General features: G+C 47.3%; 2 protein-coding genes across 2 annotated transcripts in view; one reads left to right on the top strand and one right to left on the bottom strand.

The window, feature by feature from the left end:
- The window catches only part of WRNIP1 (WRN helicase interacting protein 1), a 46477-nt gene that overhangs the window by 13754 nt on the left and 9690 nt on the right, over positions 1 to 23033 (bottom strand). Inside the window, exons 2-3 of the mRNA XM_028737860.2 lie at positions 9859 to 10050; positions 7875 to 8119 (exon numbers count right to left, since the gene is read on the bottom strand). Of these exons, the coding sequence (XP_028593693.2) occupies positions 7875 to 8119; positions 9859 to 10050 (437 nt within the window). The remainder of the gene's footprint in view (positions 1 to 7874; positions 8120 to 9858; positions 10051 to 23033) is intronic.
- The window catches only part of MYLK4 (myosin light chain kinase family member 4), an 89140-nt gene continuing 74180 nt past the window's right edge, over positions 8074 to 23033 (top strand). Inside the window, exon 1 of the mRNA XM_077933315.1 lies at positions 8074 to 8181. Within this exon, the coding sequence (XP_077789441.1) occupies positions 8126 to 8181 (56 nt within the window). The 5' untranslated portion in view covers positions 8074 to 8125. The remainder of the gene's footprint in view (positions 8182 to 23033) is intronic.

Below are 23033 nucleotides of genomic sequence, written 5' to 3'. Positions count from 1 at the left end.
CACGCTGCTGAAAATTGCGTCTGCACAGATACAGACACCGAAAATCACAGGCGCACATGCTCACACAATCTGGCCCACAGAGGGATCTTCATGGGACCAATCCAGCCCAGGCAAGATAAACCTTGCTGACCCCTGCTCTAACCACTACACCAAATGGTGGTTCCATCTCCTTAACATTTTCGCGAATACAGAAACACAGCCAACCTATTTTTCAAGGGCAGGAGTTGCCACGCTTCAGAATCCGGCACGTACAGCACTTCAACCTGTGCTGTTTCCAGTTCATTGACTCATTGCCCTTTTTATCCAACGGGGATTAGTGCGGGGAGACTGGAACAGACAGCAATTCCTTATGGAGTATGTTGGCACTGCACATAAACCCAGGATTGCCGGAGGTTCTGCACTTCATTCACTGAAGGATTTACGGTCGTTTTCTTTAAATGGTTATCAAGCGGCTAGAGAAGTCAAGGGATTCGTTTTGAATTGATCTAATTATACCCTTCAATAACCAAATCAGTCATTTAGAGAAGAGGGACGCGGGTGGCGCTGTGGGTAAAAGCCTCAGCGCCTAGGGCTTGCTGATCGAAAGGTCGGCGGTTCAAATCCCCGCGGCGGGGTGTGCTCCCGTTGTTCGGTCCCAGCGTCTGCCAACCTAGCATTTCGAAAGCACTCCCGGGTGCAAGTAGATAAATAGGGACCGCTTACTAGCGGGAAGGTAAACGGCGTTTCCGTGTGCGGCTCTGGCTTGCCGGAGCAGCTTCGTCACGCTGGCCACGTGACCCGGAAGTGTCTCCGGACAGCACTGGCCCCCAGCCTCTTGAGTGAGATGGGGCACAACCCTAGAGTCTGTCAAGACTGGCCCGTACGGGCAGGGGTACCTTTACCTTAATTATACCCTTCAATAACCAAATCAGTCATTTAGAGAAGTGTGTTTATCCACAAAATATCAACATGGGTGCTTAGGAATGTGAAGCGTTGTGGTGGAATTTACAGCAGGGATGTGGAACAATAGGCCCAGGAGCCAAATCTTCCAGGGGCCTTGGGACTCCTCCTAGGCCACAACCCTTTCCCCAGCCACTTTGAGTGGTTTTCCCCCAGTTGGAATGTGTCCTTGAACACTGAGAATGTTTCTTGCTTGCTTGGGTGGAGGATAAAGAAGAATGTGTGAGTGTGGTTAGAAAGTAGGCTATTGCGCAAAGGTAAAATTTACATTTGTTACTTTGGCGACTTCGGCCCCCAGGTGGTTTTCCCAGAAGAGAATGCGGCCCTCGGGGCTGAAGAAGGTTCCCAATAGATTTAACCCAAAAAGGAAAAGGAAAAGCTAGTAGCCATCGTCAGAAGAAAGGATGCGTGTGTGAACGTCAACCTGACTCTAGGAGTCAATGAACAGCCTTTTTTCAAAAATTCCAGGAGTGGATAAAGTACACACATCTCACAGGCTGGGTGGCTGGGTCCGAAAAACCACAAGATTTCACCACCTCAGATACAGTGTACACAGGCTCCCAGCTAAGCACATCATAGGTAATGCATCTATAGGCGGCGTTCGAAATTAGCCAGGCACCAGGTGCGTTTTTTAACTGGCACAGGTTCCAACTGTAACCACGTGGATATCTCTGGATGCCAGATTTGCGACTGACATCTCCATCTTGCTGTCCCCTCCTGCATTCTTAAGCAGAAAAGTTTATTAATTGCATTTATATCCCACATTTTTCTCCAAGGAGCACATGGTTCACCCCCATCCATAATAATAATAATAATAATAATAATAATAATAATAATAATAATAATATCTCGTCACAAAAATAGCACCTAGACATTTCGTTGTCGCGACGATAACCTAGGCTTATTGGCAATTAGCCTATACAGTGGTACCTCGGGTTACATACGCTTCAGGTTATATCACTGTATATCTGAGTTTCTAACACTGTCTATAGCTCACCTTCCTGTAAAATGTACTTAGAGAAATGTGCTGGGAGATTTTCTTGCGAGAGGCCATTTAAACAATGGATCTTTATATGATCTGGTCCTGCACAGAACTGTTCAGCACATCTCGCAGATTGTTCAGAACTCTCTGACATTGTTTTATACGTACGTTTCATGCCTACACATGTTCTTGGCCTAAGGGCTACTATCTTTCCATGTAATTGGATATAGAGGCGCATTGTGAAGAACGATTGCTACCGTGATATACAAGAATACAGTCATAATAGGATTACCTGGCACAGGCCAACAGAATTCCTCCTGGGATTCCTACCAGGGTGTCTCCCAGAGGAAGCTGCCAAGCTGCAAATAACTGAAGGCGGGACTATGCACCCTTTTCTCCCTGCTGCCAACAGCGTGCTGCAAGCAGAATAGCTCTAGGTGACTCAAGCAAGCTACTGCACAAAGGGAGAGGGGACTTCAGTTTACTTGTATCCCTTATACCTGGCCCAGTAACCCAAGTGCTCAAGGTGGATTCCAGTGCATTAAAACTATCAAATATGTTTTCCAACATACAATAAAACAGACAAGAGTTAAGTCCACTCAAAATAACATGAATAGGAGTACAGTGGACATTCAGGTTGCGAATGTGATCCGTGTGGGATGCATGTTCACAACCCGCAGCATTCGCAACCTGCGCCTGCGCACACGCGGGTTGCAATTCGGCACTTCTGTGCAAAGCGTGATTTAGCGCTTCTGCGTATGTGCGACTGCCAAAACCCAGAAGTAACCCATTCCGGTATTTCTGGGTTTTGGCAGTCCGTAACCTGAAAAAACGCAACCTGAAGCTTCTGTAACCTGAGGTATGACTGTATATTAAGTTTTCCCCAGGCGAGAAACGGCTGCCAAAGCAGCCAGATGTTTTTGTTTTAAAATGTCAGTACCCAGAGCACACTATTTGCAAGTGGATTTGAAAACCAGCAGCAAGCATGTTCTTTGAAGCAGGGACCAGCACGTAGGTAGGTTTGTCCTTAGTACAACTGGTATTGGCCCCGGGCAATTTTGCCTTTGGTATACAGTGGTACCTCAGGTTACATACACTTCAGGTTACATACGCTTCAGGTTACAGACTCCGCTAACCCAGAAATAGTGCTTCAGGTTAAGAACTTTGCTTCAGGATGAGTACAGAAATCGTGCTCCGGCGGCGCAGCAGCAGCAGCAGCAGGAGGCCCCATTAGCTAAAGTGGTGCTTCAGGTGAAGAACAGTTTCAGGTTAAGTACGGACCTCCGGAACGAATTAAGTACTTTACCCGAGGTACCCCTGTAATGTCTAAACTGGACATATACACCACACAGGCAGACAAAGAAAGAAAGAAAGAATGCTCATTGCTACCTGCTCTGACCTTATATAAATCAGATGCTCAGCCACTGAGTAATAGTCTCTCCCTTTGGGTGCCATTTCCAAGGAACCCCTGATGCCTGTGTACTGGGATAGCTCAGTCAGTAGAGCATGAGGCTCTTAATCTCAGGGTCGTGGGTTTGAACCCTATATTGGGCAAAAGATCCCTGCATTGCAGGGGACCCGTTGCCTCTTTCAACTCTACAATTAAATTTATGATTCTACTGCCTGTAAGGAATCCATGTGTTCCTGGCAACAATGTTTGAAAACTACCAATATACACCATAATGCTAAGTGATCATATTCTATTACTGTTTTAACTTAAAAAAATACCAGTATTATAGTACCCGTTTGATTGGGAAGATAGAGGAGCAAAACAAACTATGAACTTACTTACAGGTGCCAGGAGAATAATTAGCATTCACCAAAAACCGAGAATGCACTTCCCCAGAATTTTTTTAAAAAATGATTAATTGCTTTAGCACAATACTATTTTACAGAGCTCAGTGCTTTAAGCAATACATCCTTCCCTCCCCTGATAACCTGTGTTGAAAGGGATCCTAGAACCCTCATATTTCTGGGAGAATGCCTATTAATCATTTGCATATGGTAATTAAAAAATGTGTGCCTTTGAAAACCACCCGTTCCTCAGCACGGAATCCAAGTTAAAACCAAATTGTTAATAACAACTTTGTAGTAGGCAGAAGCATCAAAATCTAAAAACAAATTATTCTTTATTTACTGGTTTGAGGAATTTCTTAGTAATTACAAAGTATCTGATTATTTCAGCCTTATATTAAAACATACCTAAGTTTCCTCTTCTACTTCCATACTCTACGGCTGCCCATTTATCCTACATGAGGTAACAATTGCAAGTCAGGAAACTAACCTACTTTCCAACCTCTGAATATATCCCCCCCCCATACTCTCATCTTACACTTGCACTATTTCGTATTTTTGCCAGTCTCCCAAATTAACACAGGACATAATTGGACACCAAGCCTTGATGTTTGTACCTTGTAACCGGTGATACCTAGAGACAAAAATATAAACAGGCAGGCAGGAAAAACAGCCTAGGACCTAGCACCAGCTGACCTCAGGGTGGCATGTTACCTAAAAGGTAAAGGAAAACTACAACTAAGTGCACAAGAGGAAACCTCCACTGGGATATTGCTAGTCTCCTTCACGCAATGCAGAGTTAAAATGTGGAATCAACTCTGACAAGACGTAGAAATGGCTGCCAAGAGTTTTGGGAGCCAGTGTGGTGTTAGTGGTTAAGAGCGGTAGTCTCGTAATCTGGTGAACTGGGTTTGCTTCCCCGCTCCTCCACATGCAGCTGCTGGGTGACCTTGGGCTAGTCACACTTCTCTGAAGTCTCTCAGCCTCACTCACCTCACAGAGTGTTTGTTGTGGGGGAGGAAGGGAAAGGAGAATGTTAGCCGCTTTGAGACTCCTTCAGGTAGTGATAAAGCGGGATATCAAATCCAAACTCTTCTACTCTTCTTCTTCTTCACAAGTTCATGGAGGAGAACGCTCTCAATGGCTACAAGCCATAATGGCTATGCTCTACCTCTGAATACCGGCTGCTGGGAACCAGGGAGAGGGCTGTTGTACTTGCTTGCTGGATTCCCATGGGCATCTAGTTGGTCATTGTGAGAACACGATGCTGGACTAGATGGAGCAGAGCTTTTCTTATGTTCTTATGGAGAGTGCAAAGGCATGCCATTAGCCCGCCATGCAGGCAGTTTTTTTCTTTGCTCCTGCGTTCATATACAAATCCACCTGAAGGTCCCACCAAGGAGGCACCAGACTTTTAAATTCTTAAACCACTCAGGACCGTAAGACCTCAAAGACTGCCTCTCCCCATAGAAACCCTGCATTCATCATCGGAGGCCCTTCATTGTGTGGCTCCTCCACATGAGGTTCAGAGGGTGACAACATGAGAATGGGCCTTCTCTGTAGCAGCTCCCCATTTGTAGAACGCTCTCCCCAGGGAGGTCCACCTGAGACCTTCATTATATATATATTTTAGGCAGAAAACATTCCTCTCCAACCAGGCCTTTGGCTGATTAATATCCTGCAGCCTTTTAAATGTGTCTGTGGGGAGGGTGTATGTGTGTGCACAATTGGATTGCTGTTTTGTTTTAATTATTTACTTGTTTTTTATCTGTATTTTATTCTGTGAACTGCCCTGAGATCTTACGATTAAGGGCAGTATATAAATCTAATAAATCAATAAAACAAAAATAAAAATTTCTGCAGCAGAATTGTGGGATGAAGCTGAGTCAAGGCTGGGGTACATCATTTGCAGGAGAAAACCAGAGAACAATTCGCTATGACAATAGGATGCTGGATTAGATAGGCTTTTGGTCAGATCCACCAGAGCTTTTCTCACATTCACTGATTCTAACATATAAAGGGCACCTAAGAAGTCTTGCCATTTCTTGGCTCTGGCTTTTGCTTAATATGTGACCTTGACCAACCATGCTAACCTTTCGGCGCTTCTGTTTATACATGTTTACCCAACTGGCAGAACCGACGAGGATAATATATAAATATATTTTCACTTCCTCCGGCTAGCAGTATTATGCAAGTGCAACACACCAACTTTAACTCGCTCCTTATAAGAAATGAGTTTTTGGTTTTTTTAAAAAAAGTATTTTAACCTGGCTCCAGTTGGTGAGCCAACAGGTTCTAATAAATAAATAAAAAACAGCACCAAGCTGATCCCTAAAATCTGGTCTCCACTGACAGAACAAATATTTACTCAATGCACGCCTAGGGTCTAGTGAAATATAATGCCTTGGAAGGAGGAGGCGGGATTGTTCCTTCTACCTACATTCCACCCAGAAATGAAAGCCTCCCAAACCCATCCACTGAGTCACCGTAAGCACAGCTGTGACATTACATGAAGCCGGAGAAGCAGTGCTGCTCTGACCCACACTTCGCACTCACAGCTCATGCCCTGTTGCAACAAAAAGGATAAACAGCCGTACAAACCCAGCATCCTAAATAAGGAAACAGAATTCCTTCATTTCCCTAACTCAGTGTTTCCCAACCTTGGGCCTCCAGCTGTTTTTGAACTACAATTCCCATCATCCCTGACCACTGGTCTTGCTAGCTAGGGATGATGGGAGTTGTAGTCCAAAAACAGCTGGAGGGCAACAGGTTGGGAAACACTGCCCTAACTTATGCAATCTAGTTAGGAACTTGCATGTACTGGAGCAAAAAAAAGTCACATCAAAGCTGAAGAAAAGAGAGGTCTTTATGCCCCCCTATCTTTCTTTCTTATAAGGGAACCGCAAGTGTTTTCTTCCAAGAGAAAATTAGTTACACTTAAGTTCTCTGAAATCCATAGTACAGGCCACTTTGATTCGTGGGACTTAAGCATCCATTTTCCCCCCAATGGATTGGAGGCAATATCTAAATCTGTCATGAGAGATTTACCAGCATGTGGTCTCTTCCTCCCCCCTTATTGCCATGCAAGGCAGACACATAATACAGTGGTACCTCGGGTTACAGACGCTTCAGGTTACAGACTCCACTAACCGAGAAATAGTACCTCGGGTTAAGAACTTTGCTTCAGGATGAGAACAGAAATCACGTGGCGGGCCCCATTAGCTAAAGTGGTACCTCAGGTTAAGAACAGTTTTAGGTTAAGAACGGACCTCCAGAACGAATTAAGTTCTTAAGTTAAGTACCACTGTAATGAATTCTGTCTGGCGTGCGAGGAGGAACATGACTAACGACCCCTTAGATTATGGCCATATGCTTCAAAGACCGTATGCCCAACCTGAAGTAGCCTTTCCCTCTTACATGTAGACTTCAGAACTTTTAGACTGAGTTTAGAGACAGAGAAGAAAGCATAACAGAAGGGTTTGAATATTTTTAGCTGAACTTCTCTTATTTCCCCAGATTGTTTGGAATTTTTGAATGGGTAATTTGTGTTGTCGTTGTTGTTTTTAAAAAGACATAAAGCACTGGTTACACAGGAGCAATTCTTCTGTCCCCGCTTGATTTGCCGTCGAACAAGCACTCAATTACATTTTGGATCGAGAGATTCAAGTTAAGGAGAGAAGGGATATTTCGGCTAACACTTGGCTGTTATATGATGCAATTGTAGCCAGCAACAAGAACGACGGCGTACAAATGAGACAGGAACCCAAATCAAATCCCCAGCTGTAGCGCACTTTTAATATATCCTGCAGGCAAATCAGAAATTGCAACAGCTAGTGTAATGCTCTCTGTTGTAATCCGGAAAGCATGGGTTTTAAGAAAGAAAGAAAGAAAGAAAGAAAGAAAGAAAGAAAGAAAGGAAGGAAGGAAGGAAGGAAGGAAGGAAGGAAGGAAGGAAGCAAGCAACAGCTTTGCATTGTTTTTTATACCATTTACAGGGAGCATACATGCATCCTTTTCCCCTATGAAAAGGAGTTTTAAAAGTATTCCCACCCCCTCCTAACCACTCCATAACCTCTTTCTCACTCCTGCTCTGGCAGGCTGTCAATGGATTCCTCGGGTGGTGTGGGTTAACACGCTGCGCTCCGCAAAGCATACTTACTCAGAGTCCTTGCTGTCGCTGCCATTCACAGAGCCAGCGGGTTGCTCGCCTTGGCTTAGAATCTGGATCCCTAAGGACTTGAGAGCTCGCATCAGAATAGCTTCCATCGCCTCGACCGAGAGCTTCTCCAGGACAATAACGCGGCAGCGACTCAGAAGAGCCGAATTGACCTGGAAAGAAGGGTTTTCGGTGGTTGCCCCGATCAGCGTCACGGTCCCGCACTCAACGTGAGGAAGGAAGGTATCCTGGAAATGGGAGGGAAGCAGAAGAAGCTGGTCCCCATCAACGACAACTTGAGGCATTCCCCGTGAGTACAATTATTTCACAATGGTGATTGCGATTTTCCGTTCGCCCACAGACTGAAGCAGTTCCGTTCTGGACGTTTCGCTGGCAGCTCGTCCAAAAACCAAACTAGATGCTCTTGTTTTTTCCCCATACATAATTAAGGTGTGTGTGGTTTTCACTGAGATGGCAGTGCATCTCTCCTTTCCTCTACCTTAAACAGAACCAGGATCTCTCTTCCCCAGGAGTGACCACGACCCTTAAAGAAAATTCTCCTAGCTGTGTCGTGGTGGCGGTGGGGGGCAACCTCTGTTCCACTTCTGGTGGGGAGTAAAGAGATTTGCCTCCCCAAAGGCACCACGTTCCCAATACCAATCACACAGGCACCTTTCAAGGGAAAACCAAGTGCATAGTTGCATGCCATATATTAAGCAAATTCTTAATTTGGTCTGTAATAGCAGCTTTATTCATAGTGTATGTTGAGGGGCTGTGTTGTGTTAAAAAAAAAAATTCCTGCAATTTTTGCTTTACTGTTCGAGATACAGAGGCAATGGGTTCGCATATTCATCATTACTGCAATGCTAAACAGACAAAAGTGAGCCCGCTGTGCCTCTTTCTCCCCAAAAGGATTATTCAGAGAGGTCGTAAAGAATCATGTAACTCTGATATTTTGGTGGAAAACAATTCGAATGCGACTTTAGGAATTCATGGAACATTTAACGCAGATCTCCCCATCGCAGCAATCCATCATTCAAAACATCTTTTAGAACTTTCAACACCTCTTTGTGCCCAGAGTTCTCATATTCCATTTTGACTGCAGAACTGAAAACTCTAGATGCAAGTGTAAGAAATTATGAAAAAGTCCAGTCAGTATTGCCTTTGCTTTCCTGCCTCTTCCCCCTCACCCCACCCCCAGACTTAGGGATGATGCATTCACATGTTTGTTCACAGGGTGGGAGTGTATTTTGAAATGCTGGACTGCCTGCCAACTTCCTAATCCCAAAGCTTGTGGGTTAAACTAGACTGTGGTCTTCCTAAGGCTGCAAATGAACTCTCAATTCAGTCAGCAAAGAGATGCCAGACGTGTAGTTTCAATATAGGTTAAAAGAAGTTTAGGTTCTAGTTTTGAAAGCCAAATGCACGTCAACAAACTCAGGGACAGATTCCTGCTTGCTGGGTGACCTTAGGGCACTCGTTCACTTTCATTTCTAATCTATCTTGTAAGGTAGAGATAATAAAAAATGGGATAACCCCACCATGTAGGTCACACAGAGAACCTCAGAAAAAGGGTGAGACATTATATTTTATTTCATCCTCACTGCAACCCTGTGAGGTGGGTTAGGCTAAGAGATAGTGACGGGCCCAAGGACACCTAACAACAACAACAACAACAACAACAACAATTTACTATTTCTACACCGCCCATCTGGCTGGGTTTCCCCAGCCACTCAGGGCGGCTTCCAACAAAAGATTAAAAATACAATAAAATTAAAATACACCTAGAGAGCTTCATAGCCGAGAGGAGGTTTGAACCCGCACCTCCCAGAGTTCTAGTCTGACACTTTAACCACTATGCCACACAGACTCTCAGTCGAGATGCTAGACTCGATTTAAGAATTGCTCAACCACATCCTGTAGAAGCCATTCATTTTCAAAGGGAGGCCTTCCGACTACTTCCTACTGAGACAGGAGCAATTGATACCTGCTGAGACTTATTGAAACGGTGTATCTCATCAATAAAGAGGATCGTTTTCCTCTTGCAGAGCCTCTTTTCATTTTGTGCTTGAGCAATGACCTCTCGGACATCGTTGGTTTTGGCACTCGTGGCCGACAGGGTCACGAATCGTGTGCCGTTCTTCTTGCTGCTGTTCGCGATGATGTGAGCCAAGGTGGTCTGAAAGGAAGAAAAGCGCAAGGGTGTTGATTTTCCTCCAATAACTCAAAAGACATGGCTAAAAGGCATTGTGAAGTGTGGGAGGGGAAAACAGTGTTGGGCTGTGAAGAAGCGAAGGAGTGTTTTGGGATAGAAGAGAGCGCGAAAATTACCATCCCCTGAAGGGGAATCCAAAGACCTATTTTAGCCAGTAGGAGAGAAGGTTTGTCTTTGGACAGCAGACTCTCGGGCCATTTATCACCAGCTGGCTTCAGAAAGCCTCTCCATTTTCAAAAACAGATTGCCATGTGGCTTGACAAGGTGCTGTTTCCAAAACACAAGCCCAAATCCTCATTGGCCTCTAGTTCTTTGGATCCCAGGCTTCCATGGCACAAGAAACAGCTTGATACATCAAGCTTGGGAGTGCTCCCATTTGCTACTTCCATTATTATTACGGATATCGGCAGGCAGATTTGTGTGAGCAGAAAGCTGCATGCCATTCACACAAGGCAGCCATCTTGGATTTCTCCAGATTGCTTGCCTCCCGGATTTCTGCAGATTTCTTGTCTCTTACAGCCCCTCTACATGGCATTAAATGCAGTACTGAAGGATCCCAGACTTTCAGGAATAGCTTTTTTAGGGAGTACTGCAGCAGGAAGGAGGTGGGAAACCCAAATTCCACATGTGGAGGCTTTGCCTGAGAGAGATCACAATGCAGTACTATTCAGTGGCTGATGCTTGAGGTTTGGCAGGAGTCATCTGTCTCTGCCTGGCAGCCAACTGCATGTGATTATGGGGGGAGAAAGACAGGTGACGCTGAACACTTTTGTCTCTGGCCTTTTGGTATGTAACCCCGCCCAACAGATCACTTCCCTAAGAACTGCCTTTGATAGGAAAAAGATCCTCTTCCCCATGCATTAAAAACCAACAATAATAAGGGAAAATAGATTGTATTTGATTTGGTCAACAACATAACGGCATCTTTTCACCAAAGCCAGATTAAATGTATTTCAATCAGAAGCGTTAAATGGCAGACGGAGAGGTATTCCTTATCAAAATAGGATCTGTGTATGCTCTCAGGACGTTGACTGCATGAGGCATATTTTATTGCATTGCAGACAATATGATCAAGCTAGGGAACTATTGATTAAACCACTATTGGCAAATCAGCCGAGTCAATCTGAAGCCTACTATATCAAATATCTTTTGGACGACAAGTCCAATGAGATCACAGTGGCTGTGGAAAAGTTTCTTTCAGTAGTCATACAAATCAAAGATCAACATACCCATGACTAAACATATCAGGTCTGCCTTCCCTGCGGGGATTGTCTGTATGAATCTGTATTTTATTCTGAATCCATGTTATGGGTTGTTGGACCGCAATAAATATTATTATTATTATTAATTTGGTCAAGAAAGCGGATACCCCAACTTTACCACTCTGTTCTAAAGACCGTTGAAATAACGTGTGCAAAGTCATTTGAACACCAGATGCATCATATACCTACTAAAAGCATTAATGTTATATACTTAGTTCAGATTATTTCAATAAATTAATCCAAAGGTTTTGTGTGTTGCATCTGACTATTTCGTTGCTGACTAAAGCTTTGGCCCACACAAATGAGCGTCCTTCTTGGCTGTCAGATTGATTTATCTTAAAAGGCGGCTATTTCGCCTTTCTCTCTTTGCCCCCCCCCCCGACAGGACTCAGCAATTATTTATGGACACTCTTTGGTACTCCTTACACCAGGCCTTCTCAATTTGTGACCTGCCAAAGCAAACACAGCTACCAGCGTGGTATTGTGACCTGCCTTGACAATTGCCACCACTTCTGTGGTCTAAGGCAAGACACACACAAGGCGGGGACAGCTTTAGTGACCCCTGGTGGGGCACCATACATGGAGTTTGATGAGGGGTCACAGTCAGGCATGCCTTTGGCACCGCGTTTCTATGAAAATATTTTTAGGTACAAATTTGGATGTTTCGGTACATTTGTCGCAAAATTCACCTTGGGAAACCCCAGCAGAGCAGAAATAGCTCAGTTTACCTAAGCTATCTTTTATAAACACCCCAGGAGAAGAAAAAGGGAAATAAAGAAGGAGGGAAACCCAACTCATAACAAGAGAAGAAAGAATACGCGACTGGAATAGAGGAAAGTGCCCTATACTGAGGAAGGCTGTATATACTCTATACCTTTAAAGAGCATTCAATGCATGTCCCCCCCCCCCCCCGAAGGAATTTTGGGCACTATGGTTTGTTAAGAGCTGATGGGAACTGTAATGCTGTGGGTGCCCAGAATCTTTGATGGGTGGAAATATGCTTCAAAGGTATCATGTCTACCTGGCCTTAGGCTCACATAATATAAGACAGGCATCCCCAACCTGTTGCCCTCCAGATGCTTTTGCCTACAACTCCCATGATCCCTAGCTAACAGGACCAGTGGTCAGGGAAGATGGGAACTGTAGTCCAAAACATCTGGAGGGCCGAAGGTTGGGGATGGCTGATATAAGATGATCTCAGTAAACCAACCCGGGGTGGGAAATGAGAAAACAAACTGGGGGAACCTAGGGATGCAACTATTCAGGACAAATATTATCTGGATATCCTGGAAGTGAGAAAAAGATGGTCACTGTGGAGGAAAAGAACCTAGAGTGGAAGCACCCGCAAACTCACGTTCTCTGTCCATCGGCCAAACATTTCCTCGTCTATTCAAGGAACCACAGCAAGATAAGCTCGAGTAAGACTATGAGGGGACATTCCTGAACAGAGCAGGAAGGATTTGCAGAGGGACAGGTGTGGCGAACCAACCGTCTGGATAGCAAACGCTTTAGATGTTTTCAGGGAAGCAGCAAGAGAGTCTTTAGGAATGCGAGTAGGAGGCAGCAGGCTTTCTCGATTTCAGAGTTTCAGCTCAGCTTAGTTCCTCCTCCCCATCCTGCCGCAATCAGATACCGCTGTCAGGATTCAGTATCCACAGAAAGTCAAAGGATAGAAAGACTATATAACCTGACCTGATCAATACGGGCTCGTCTGGTTAATATAGACTCATATCCTAGTTGAGTCATGGACAAACCGAGTAGCTTTAGCTGTGAAGTTATTCTCTCTCAGACTGAGGGTTTTGGCAACCAAGCATTGCTCAGAGTAGACCCACTGAACTCAATGGCCTAAGTTAGTCACATTCATTAATTTCAGTGGGTCTGCTCTGTATTCCACCCTTAGCCTCCAATATGTTAAAGTATTCATCTTCAACCAGGCCTTGGGGGGCGGGCGTTATTGTTTTGCTGCTTTGCTTTACTTATTTACTTGTTTTTATCCTGTATTTTATTTTGTGAACCGCCCTGAGATCTTATGATGAAAGGTGGTCTATAAATCTAATAAATAAGCAAAACAAAGAACAAAAAAAAAAAATGGCTGCAAGCTTCCATCAATTCAATTGGTGCACTAATCAAGAAATAACAGCAATTGATCAGTGCAGCCGAGATGTAAGAGTTCAGCACGATGCAAATCACCCAAAGGCAACTGACAAATGAATGAGTTTGAATTCATTAACTAAAGGATTAGTATATCTGTGTCCGATTAAAACAATTGTTTTGATAGTGGAGAGAATGCTTCCTTCAGTTTTAGAAGTTGTATGTGCACCAGGGATAGTGAACCTGTGGCTCTTTTACCCGTTGCTGAACGATGGCTAAATTCATGCCACACATTTAAAGAACAATGCTACCACTTCAAACACTCATGGCTCCCAAGAATTATGGGACCTGCTACAATTCCCAGGCCTCCCTGTGAATAGAGATTGACCGTTAACCACTCTGAGAAGAGTTCATTCTGTGAGCGGGCATGAGATTGCTTTGAAGCCTGGGATGAATATGGCCTGCAACTCCTACCATCTCCAAGTATTGGCCATGCTAACTGGGACTCATGGGAGCTGGAGTCCCAACAACTTTCGGGGGGGCACATCCCCATCCCTGAATTTAGCAGGCACCATCTTACAAGAGACACCCCCCCCCCGCATGAAGGGGGGACTTGAAGGGGACTTGCTTCTAAGACAGCGCCTGACAACTCCAAGATACTGAGCCACAGCTGCTTAGCTTCAGCAAGGTGATGGCCTCAGGGACCTTCAAATCCTGCCCTGGGAGGGCTTTCAACGTACTGTATTGCCCCCAATATAAGCCACAATTCCGCCCCCCCCAAAAAAATTCCAACCATGAAAAGTTAAAGTGCAATTCGTAAGCTTACAAAAATTGGCTTTTACGGTATCACTGCCGAAACAGACATATGGTAAAACGAAAACAAAAAAAAGTTCTATTGTCGATTTGTGAGCTTGAGACTGTTGTGCAATTTATTCTAATGTCATTCATCACTTTCCCCGTATTTTACAGTGCAGTATTGATTTTTAAATTTGCATTTACGGTGCTACGAACTGGTGTTTAACCCACCTGCGGGTCCTCTCTAGTACCTGTAGGATTTTCTTCTACATTTGCCATTTACGGGTGTGAGTACCTGTGGAATTTTAAGGGAGCAGCTTATATTCGGGTATTGTCTTTTTATCTTTCCCCACCTTGCATTTTAAAGGTGCGGCTTATTTGCGGGTGCAGCTTATATTCGGGCTAATACGGTACATTCGCACTTATGTTACAAATAACCAACTTTTTCTCAGAGAAAGGGGTTGCCTGCTTTATCAGGGAAGCCACGTTAGACAATTAAGAAAAGGTTTTCAATAGACTCATCTAAGCAATCAGCTCATTCAGGAGTTCCAAAAGATATATGTATGGATAAGGCTTTTCAAACCTGAACTTTTCTTGGCTGGATGTTAATTCTATTCAGATTGCTGTACATACTTTAAAAAACAGCAACAACTGGGCAGCAGCCCCCTCTGCCCCCACTTTCTTCTCCAATAGCTGCTCTGGGCCAAAAGATCCTCTGCAGCTGGTGAGGGCAGGCGGTGACAAGCCTAAATGCTGCCCGAAAAGATATCCCGAAGATCAGAACTACTTCAGCAGGTGCTCCGAATCTGATCCTCTACTGGAGAGCGCTTCAGAGCCAGAGCTTTATGTCCTGGGGACTAACAGTGAGAGCAGGGCACTTCTGTTTGTTCCATCAATGGCAGCACATACATCCCCAACCTCTCTCTCACTCTCTCTCCTGTTTCTCAGTCTCCTTAACCTTTTAGGCAGCCGAAGGTAGAAAGATTGTCATTGGATATAGGCCAGTACAAGCTCAGTCCAAGTATGTATGGGGAGCCTGTAGTCCTCTGGGTGTTGATAGGTTACACTGGGACGTGGGTGGCGCTGTGGTCTAAACCACTGAGCCTCTTGGGCTTGCTGATCAGAAGGTCGGCGGTTTGAATCTGCATGACGGGGCGAGCTCCCGTTGCTCTGCCCTAGCTCCTGCCAACCTAGCAGTTCAAAAGCACGCCAGTGCAAATAGATAAAAAGGTACCGCTGTGGCGGGGAGGTAAATGGTGTTTCCGTGCGCTCTGGTTTCCGTCACGGTGTTCCGTTGCGCCAGAAGCGGTTTAGTCATGCTGGCCACATGACCCGAAAAACTGTCTGTGGACAAATGCTTGGCCTGAAAGCAAGATGAGTGTTGCAACTCCATAGTCACCTTTGACTGGACTTAATCGCCCAGGGGTCCTTTACTTCTTTTACCTTTAGGTTACACTACAATTCCCTGCTGAATCTTGGCCATAATAGCTGGGGCTGATGGTGGTCCAACCACTTTTAGACTTTTCTAGGCTATCCTCTTCCATTTTCAGAAACTGGAGATTACCAAGCTGTTGCTGATTCAGGAAAGAATATGTTTTGAAGGCTATCTGAAAAAGCTCAATTCCTTTTTTATTGATTGCGGGGCAGAATATTCTGCATTAATCTATCCCCAAGCTGTAGATGATCTTAGTGCATATTTGCTCATATGCATATTGCACTGCATTCATTAGAGCATACTCTTAAGATATCTGTGTATACAGTTGCAGCCTTAATTACAAGCAACAGGTGTTAAGACATAAGAATACTGGATTCTATAAAAAAAACCAGGATACATAAATAGAACATAAATGGAAAGGATTTTTTTTTACAGTATGATATACAACAGCTAACATTTTCACTTCTAACACAGTTCCTCCTAGAAAATAAAGAAGGCTGTTTCTTCTTGTTCCCTTTTCGTCAAACTTACACACAGCTATGCACACATTTTTCTGTGGGATCCATTCTTTCCTACTCTTCCCTTTCAAGAGATAAAAGTCAAAATAATCCAAGTCAAAGAGGAGTTATGCATTAAATCTGAACTTTTGTAATGTTTGCAACTACGTTATACGTTGCTTAATTTTCATTAAAAATTATTAACCACCTTTCCTGTAAAGGTTTGAGACTGTGCAAGGAGAAAGCAAACAAAAGCTTACTTCTGAGTAATCAATGTGTGATTTAAAATCTGCACATGAATTTACTTAAATCTGATTGTACCCTGATACCATGATTGCTAACACAATCTCCTGAAACAAAACATAATGAGAGTGTATGTTTCATTTGAAAATAGAAAACACAGTAGTAAGCCCCCCACACCTCTCTCATACGCTTTGGAATTAGAGGGTTCTCTGGAAGCCCCAGAGCAGAAATTTAATCCTTTATTTTCATATAATATATATCCAATATTAATTAGTCCTAAAACACATGATTGCACTGCGCACTAGATAAAAGGTAAAGGTACCCCTGCCCGTATGGGCCAGTCTTGACAGACTCTAGGGTTGTGCGCCCATCTCACTCAAGAGGCCGGGGGCCAGCGCTGTCCGGAGACACTTCCGGGTCACGTGGCCAGCGTGACATTGCTGCTCTGGCGAGCCAGAGCCGCACACGGAAACGCCGTTTACCTTCCCGCTTGTAAGCGGTCCCTATTTATCTACTTGCACCCGGGGGTGCTTTCGAACTGCTAGGTTGGCAGGCGCTGGGACTGAACGACGGGAGCGCACCCCGCCGCAGGGATTCGAACCGCCGACCTTTCGATCGGCAAGCCCTAGGCGCTGAGGCTTTTACCCACAGCGCCACCTGCGTCCAAGATAGCAGGTCCCAAAAAACTTACCAAGATCAGCGTCAAAATTGCCCTTCCCTATTTAAATGTGTGCATCACCTGGTCCTCAACATTTATTGCTGGTAACTTGACCGCCCACCCAGAAGGCAATCAATGACCCTCCATTGGGTATTCATGGAATCCATATCCCCCTCCCTATGCAATTGCAATGGTGGTGTGGCCAACAGCTGCTTCATGCTGTTAGCTCTCCCTGGCAAAGACCCTCAGGGCTTAGGATGGGGGAACTACATTTACTACAGAAGTCTGCTGCCAGCTGGGAAGAAGGCAGGGGTCTGAACAGCCAAGGAAACCACGCTGCATTTATTTCACAGCCCCATTGCCAACATTCCCAGGAGACCAGCTGTGAAAGGCAGTTCTGTAGGGTGGAGACCACAAACCCATGGACCACCATGTCAAACTAAGAGCGCCGGGCATTACACGTGAAACTTTCCATCTCTTCCCAGCTCCGTTTGTGGAACGCTCTCCCCAGGGAGGTTTGGCTGGCGCTTTCATTATACACCTTTAGGTGCCAGGAAAAACGTTTCTCTTTAACCAGGCCTTTGGTTGACTGACATCCAATGCCCTTTTAAAATGTGTTGGGGAGAGGGGGGTTATTGGGCTGTTCTTTTTTTTTTTATTGTGTATTTAATGTTTATATGTTGTGATTTTATCATGTGAACTGCCCTGAGACTTGTGGATATAGGGCAGTATACAAATTTAATAAATAATAAATAATAAATATGTAAGGAGGAGGTCCTCATCAAGGCCAGTGGCAACGAAGAAAATTAGGAGAGCTGTTGTGACAATATATACTTCCATTTCCTAACTTCTCAAGCAGCATCGGATATTTACCATGTTCCTACCCCACCATTTCCCCAAGGAGCTCAAGGCTTGCTAAACATAATTATTTCCCCTGACCTTCCATTTTATCCTCACAATAATCCCGTGAGACAGGCTAGGCTGAGAGATTGTGACTTAGCCAAGGTCACACGGCAAGCTTTGTGTCTGAACGGCATTTGAATCTGGGTCTCCCTAGTCCTAATCTAACACGCTAAACCACACTGACCTACAACGTTATCATGGTAAATTGTGGGTTGTTGTTTTTTGAGGGGGAGAAGATGTAGTTGGTTTGTGTGTTTTTTGACGTAGAACTCATACTCTCAACTGAAAATGGTGTATACAGGTCAAGTATGCAAAATGAGATTTAACATATTGTCAAGGTTGCTTCAAGATCCTAGCTCACAGAGGATCACGCTAGCCAACGGTCATTAAGTAAAAGTCTTTATTGAGTTACAGTTTCCATTCTCAAGCTGCTGCGTGCAACCCTACGTCTAGTAGCTAGATCGGCGAAGCTCCGTCTGAATCTCCGCCCCTCGTACACCAACTTAATATCCTAGCCCTGCTCCACCTTTTCCGCCTGACTGTTCTTCTCTGGGTCCCTCTGCCCCCCTGGGTCTCTTCCTTCCGGGATTCTTCGGACGCTGACCCCCCGGACTCTCCTGTCTCCTTGCGCCGGGCTTTAGGACCCGGCTCTCTTTCCGGGCTGCCTACTGCGCCTCCTTCCTGTGCATTTGAACTTGGCGCGCGCGCCCAACCTTCCACCTTCCGTCTAACCGTTTCTTCGCTCCCAGATGGAGGTGTGGCCACCCCTGACTCGTGCCCTCCCTCTTGCTGTGAGCTGCCAGCGCTTGCCCCCTGGCTCCTTTCCTCTTCCCTGTTCTCTGGCGGTGACGCTGGACCCGATCTCCAACTGCTCTCCTCTGATTCCCCTCTGGCTCTATCTCCCTGGGGTGCCCCCCTAAACTCCCCCCTTGCCTTGGCCACTGGTGCTCCTTTCTGTGAATCCTCCGACTCACTGGAGAGACTCGGAGATCTCGGGTCGTCGTCATCGCTCATCCTTTCTTCTGCCTCCTCCCCTTCGCTCTCTGTTTCCTTCCTTGCCCTTGCCTCTGCTCCTGAACCCCTGACATCCATCCCCCCCTCGAAGCCCCCCACTCCCCCTTCCCCTCCTTCCGGTGCTGGAGCTGGGTGCTGCTGCGTCAAGGAGACGAATGTCGGGTACCGTTCGGTTCCCGTAGCGGGCCTCCCTCCGAAGTCTTCCGGTTCTTCCTCCCTTCTCTCGTCGACGACGGTCACCTCTGCTTCCATCTCTGTGCCGCCGTGCTCGAAACCTGGATCGTCCCCGAAAATGTCCATGTCCGTCTCTCCCTCGCTTCCTCCAGGCGGCGTTGCTCGGCCTGGACCTTCTTGCCACTTCCTGCGCCACTGTTCCTCTGGTTTGTCGTCCCACCAATACGAGGGTTCTGAGGCAGATCCCGAGGGCGACCCCTCCGGGGAACGGACGTCTCGTATCGGGTCCTCGTCCGAGTCGAACCCCCGGAACGTGCTGCCCGAAAGCGTGGGTGTGAAAAGCCAGTCGTCGAAAAAGTCTGCTGGCATCGGTCTATGTGGGAAGAGGGCATGAAACTCGTCTTTGAGCAAAGGTTCGTCCAAGGCGTAGTCCGGCACCCAACTGTTCGCACTGGCCGGGGTGCCCTCCCTGGCGAGAAAGTATTCTACCCCTTCTTCCCCCCATCTGGAATCCAAAATCTCTGTGACTTCGTTGATGCGCCCCTTCTGTGCCACTCCTGCGTGCCCTGGTCTGTCTCTGGCCGGACTCTGCGCCGTTCCGGGTTCCTGAAACCTGTGCGGTGCCTTGTAGGGAGTGAGCACCGATCTGTGGAATACCGGATGCATTCTGGAACCTTCCGGAAGCGCCAGCCTGAAGGCCACCGGGTTGACCTGCTCTTCGACTTGATAGGGCCCCAGTTGCTTATGCCCTAGTTTCTTCTTGGCCAACGACCTGGCCGGCACTGCGTGGGCTGCTAACCAGACCCAGTCCCCCACGTGTAGCTCTTCGCCAACCCTTCTGCGTTTGTCCGCTTGTACCTTGTATGCGTGCTTGGCCAGTTCCAGGTGGCGCCTCAGCTGATCGTGGACTTCCTGCAGTTCCGACGCGAACGCATCTGCCGTCTGCGGCTCCCCTTCCCCCAGCCTTTCCAGTCCCGGGAAGGTTCTGGGGTGCCTCCCGTTGTTGGCGAAGAACGGTGTGACCCCCGTGGACACGTGCTTCGTGTTGTTGTAAGCGAACTCGGCGAGCGGCAGGTAATCCACCCATGTCGCAGGCTGTTGATTTGCATAACACCTCAAGTACTGCTGCATGATGGCATTGACCCGCTCTGCTTGCCCGTTGGTTTGCGGGTGTCTCGCCGACGCCAGGTTGATCTTGACGTTCAGGAAGCCCATCAGCCGCTGCCAGAAATTTGAGATGAACTGCCGCCCCCGGTCGGACAGAATAGACCGTGGCAGACCGTGAACCTTGAACACGTGGTCTATGAACAGTTTGGCGGTTTGTTCCGCCGTGGCCACCTTCGCACACGGAATGAAATGTGCCATCTTGGAGAACAAGTCCACCACCACCAGCACTGCCGTCTTGCCCCTCGAGCTGGGCAGATCCGTGACAAAGTCCAGGGCCACCCTCTCCCAAGGTTCGGCCGGAGTTTGCAGCGGTTCCAACAGTCCGGCCGGCGGTCTAAGCACTGGCTTCGCCCTCTGGCAGGTGTCACACCTCGCCACGTAGTCCGCGACCTCCCTTCTCATTCCAGGCCACCAGAAATCCCTGGCTACTAGTTCCACCGTCTTCTCCTTGCCGAAGTGCCCTGCAGTGGGCGCGTCGTGCATCTGCTGCAGCACCTTGGCGCGAAGTTCGTCTCCCGGCACGTAGATGGCCCCTTTACGGATGAGCAATCCATCTCTTAGCTGGAAACCGTCGGCCGCTGCTTTGCCCCTTTGCACCTCTGAGATCTTTGCTTGCGCGAAGGAGTCCCCCTGCAACGCCCGTCGCACCGCCTCCAGATCCACGGTTGCCGCTGCGCACGCCCACACTGTTGGTGCGAAGATGTGCATGGCGGCCGCTGGCGTTGCTTCCTCCAGATACTGTGGCTTGCGGGAGAGAGCGTCCGCCATGATGTTGGTGTCCCCCGGGACATACTCTATTCGGAAGTCGAAGTTCGCAAAGAACTCAGCCCAACGTATCTGCCTTTGGTTCAGGAACTGTGCCGTGCGCCAGTGCTCTAGGTTCTTGTGGTCCGTGCAAACCTGCACCGTGTGCTTGGCGCCGATCAGAAAGTGCCTCCACGCCTTGAACGCTGCATGAATGGCCAGCAACTCCCTGTCCCATATGGTGTAGTTCTGCTCGGACTTGCTGAGCTTCCTGGAGTAAAACGCTCCCGGTCGCCACACCCCCTGCGGGTCTTTCTGCAGCAGGACCGCCCCCACGGCTCTGTCCGAGGCGTCAGTCTCCACCCTCATCGGCTTGCTGGGGTTGACATGAAGCAGCTGCTCTTCCGACGCGAAGAGACGCTTGAGTGCCTGAAAGGACTGTTCCGCCTGCTCTGTCCAAATGAACTTCTTTTTCTTGGAGCTAAGCGTGTCAGTGATGGCCGCCGTCTGCATAGCGAAGCCCTTGATAAACTTGCGATAGAAGTTCGCAAAGCCGACAAACCGTTGGACCTCCTTCCGGTTGCGCGGGCTCTTCCAATCCAACACCGCTCGAACCTTGGCGCTGTCCATGGCGAGCCCCTTGTCAGACAGCTTGTAGCCCAGAAAATCCACCTCCGTCACGTCAAATTGGCACTTCTCCAGCTTGGCGTAGAGCCTATGGTGCTTCAGCCTGTTCAGTACTTCCTTGACGTGTTTGTCATGCTCCTGTTGCGACTCCGAAAAGATCAGGATGTCATCTAAGAAACAGACGCACGTCTTGTAGAGAAGTCCCGCCAACACGTGATGCATGAATGCTTGAAAAACGTGGGAGCCATTTTGCAATCCAAAAGGCATAACTCTATATTCGTAGGTCCCCAGTGGCGTGAACATGGCTGTTTTCCACTCGTCTCCCTCCCGCATGCGAATGAGGTTGTACGCACCTCGCAGATCCAATTTGGTGAACACTCTGCCCTTCCGCACCTTTGCGAGGAGGTCGTCAATTCGGGGCATGGGGAAGTCCGACGGCTTAGTCACACTGTTCAAGGTCCTGTAATCCACTACGAGCCTCTTTTGGGGCGTATCCCGCTTCTTAACGAAGAACACCGGGCTGCCTCCCACCGCCTTGGACTCTCGGATGAAACCGCGCTCCAAATTATGATCTATGAACTCCTTGAGTTCTTGCAGCTCGTCCTCTGACATGGAATACAGTTTCCCCTTAGGCAGCGCCGCCCCTGGCAGCAGGTCAATCTTGCAGTCATATGGCCTGTGAGGGGGTAGCCTGTCTGCCTCCTTCTCGCAGAAAACTTCCAAAAATTCTGCGTACTTGTGGGGAATCGCTTGCAGCGTGCCTAGCAGTAGCTGTGACTCCTCTTCCTCTCCTTCCTGCCTGGGCACGATGCAGTGTTCAGCACAAAAGGAAGAGCCGAAGGTCAGCTGCCTCTGGTACCAAGCCAGCGTTGGGCTGTGTTTGTCCAGCCAACTCATGCCCAACACAATGGGCGTGTCCGACAATTGAGTGACGTTGAAGCTGATGACTTCTTGGTGATTCCCAAGTCGCATCACCATCGGTGGCGTCTGCTGCACCACTTGCCCTCCTAGCAGCTCCCTGCCATCCACCGTGACCACCTGCAGGGGCAGTGTGGCCGGCAGCAACTGTATAGCATGCTGGTTGACAAAGTCCTGCCCCATAAAGTCCGCATTGCTGCCTGAGTCAATGGTGATTGGCACGTCCATGGTGATGCCATTGGGCAGCTGGAGCGACGCGGTGAGCCTCACCACTGGTTTGGGCGGGAGGGGGTTCACGGGCTGTAAAATCTCTGGGGACTGCATCATTAATACGTCTGGCTGGGCCCCAGTGCCTCTTCCTCCAGCCAGACAGCGTCGTTTCCCTGCTGTGGTTCTCCTTGCTGCGTTGCTGCAGTCGC

This window comes from Podarcis muralis, chromosome 8 (genome assembly GCF_964188315.1).
Source record: "Podarcis muralis chromosome 8, rPodMur119.hap1.1, whole genome shotgun sequence".
In the NCBI taxonomy this organism is placed as follows: domain Eukaryota; kingdom Metazoa; phylum Chordata; class Lepidosauria; order Squamata; family Lacertidae; genus Podarcis; species Podarcis muralis.
The sequence above is the reverse complement of the archived record's forward strand: the minus strand, read 5'-3'. Positions and strand labels throughout refer to the sequence as shown.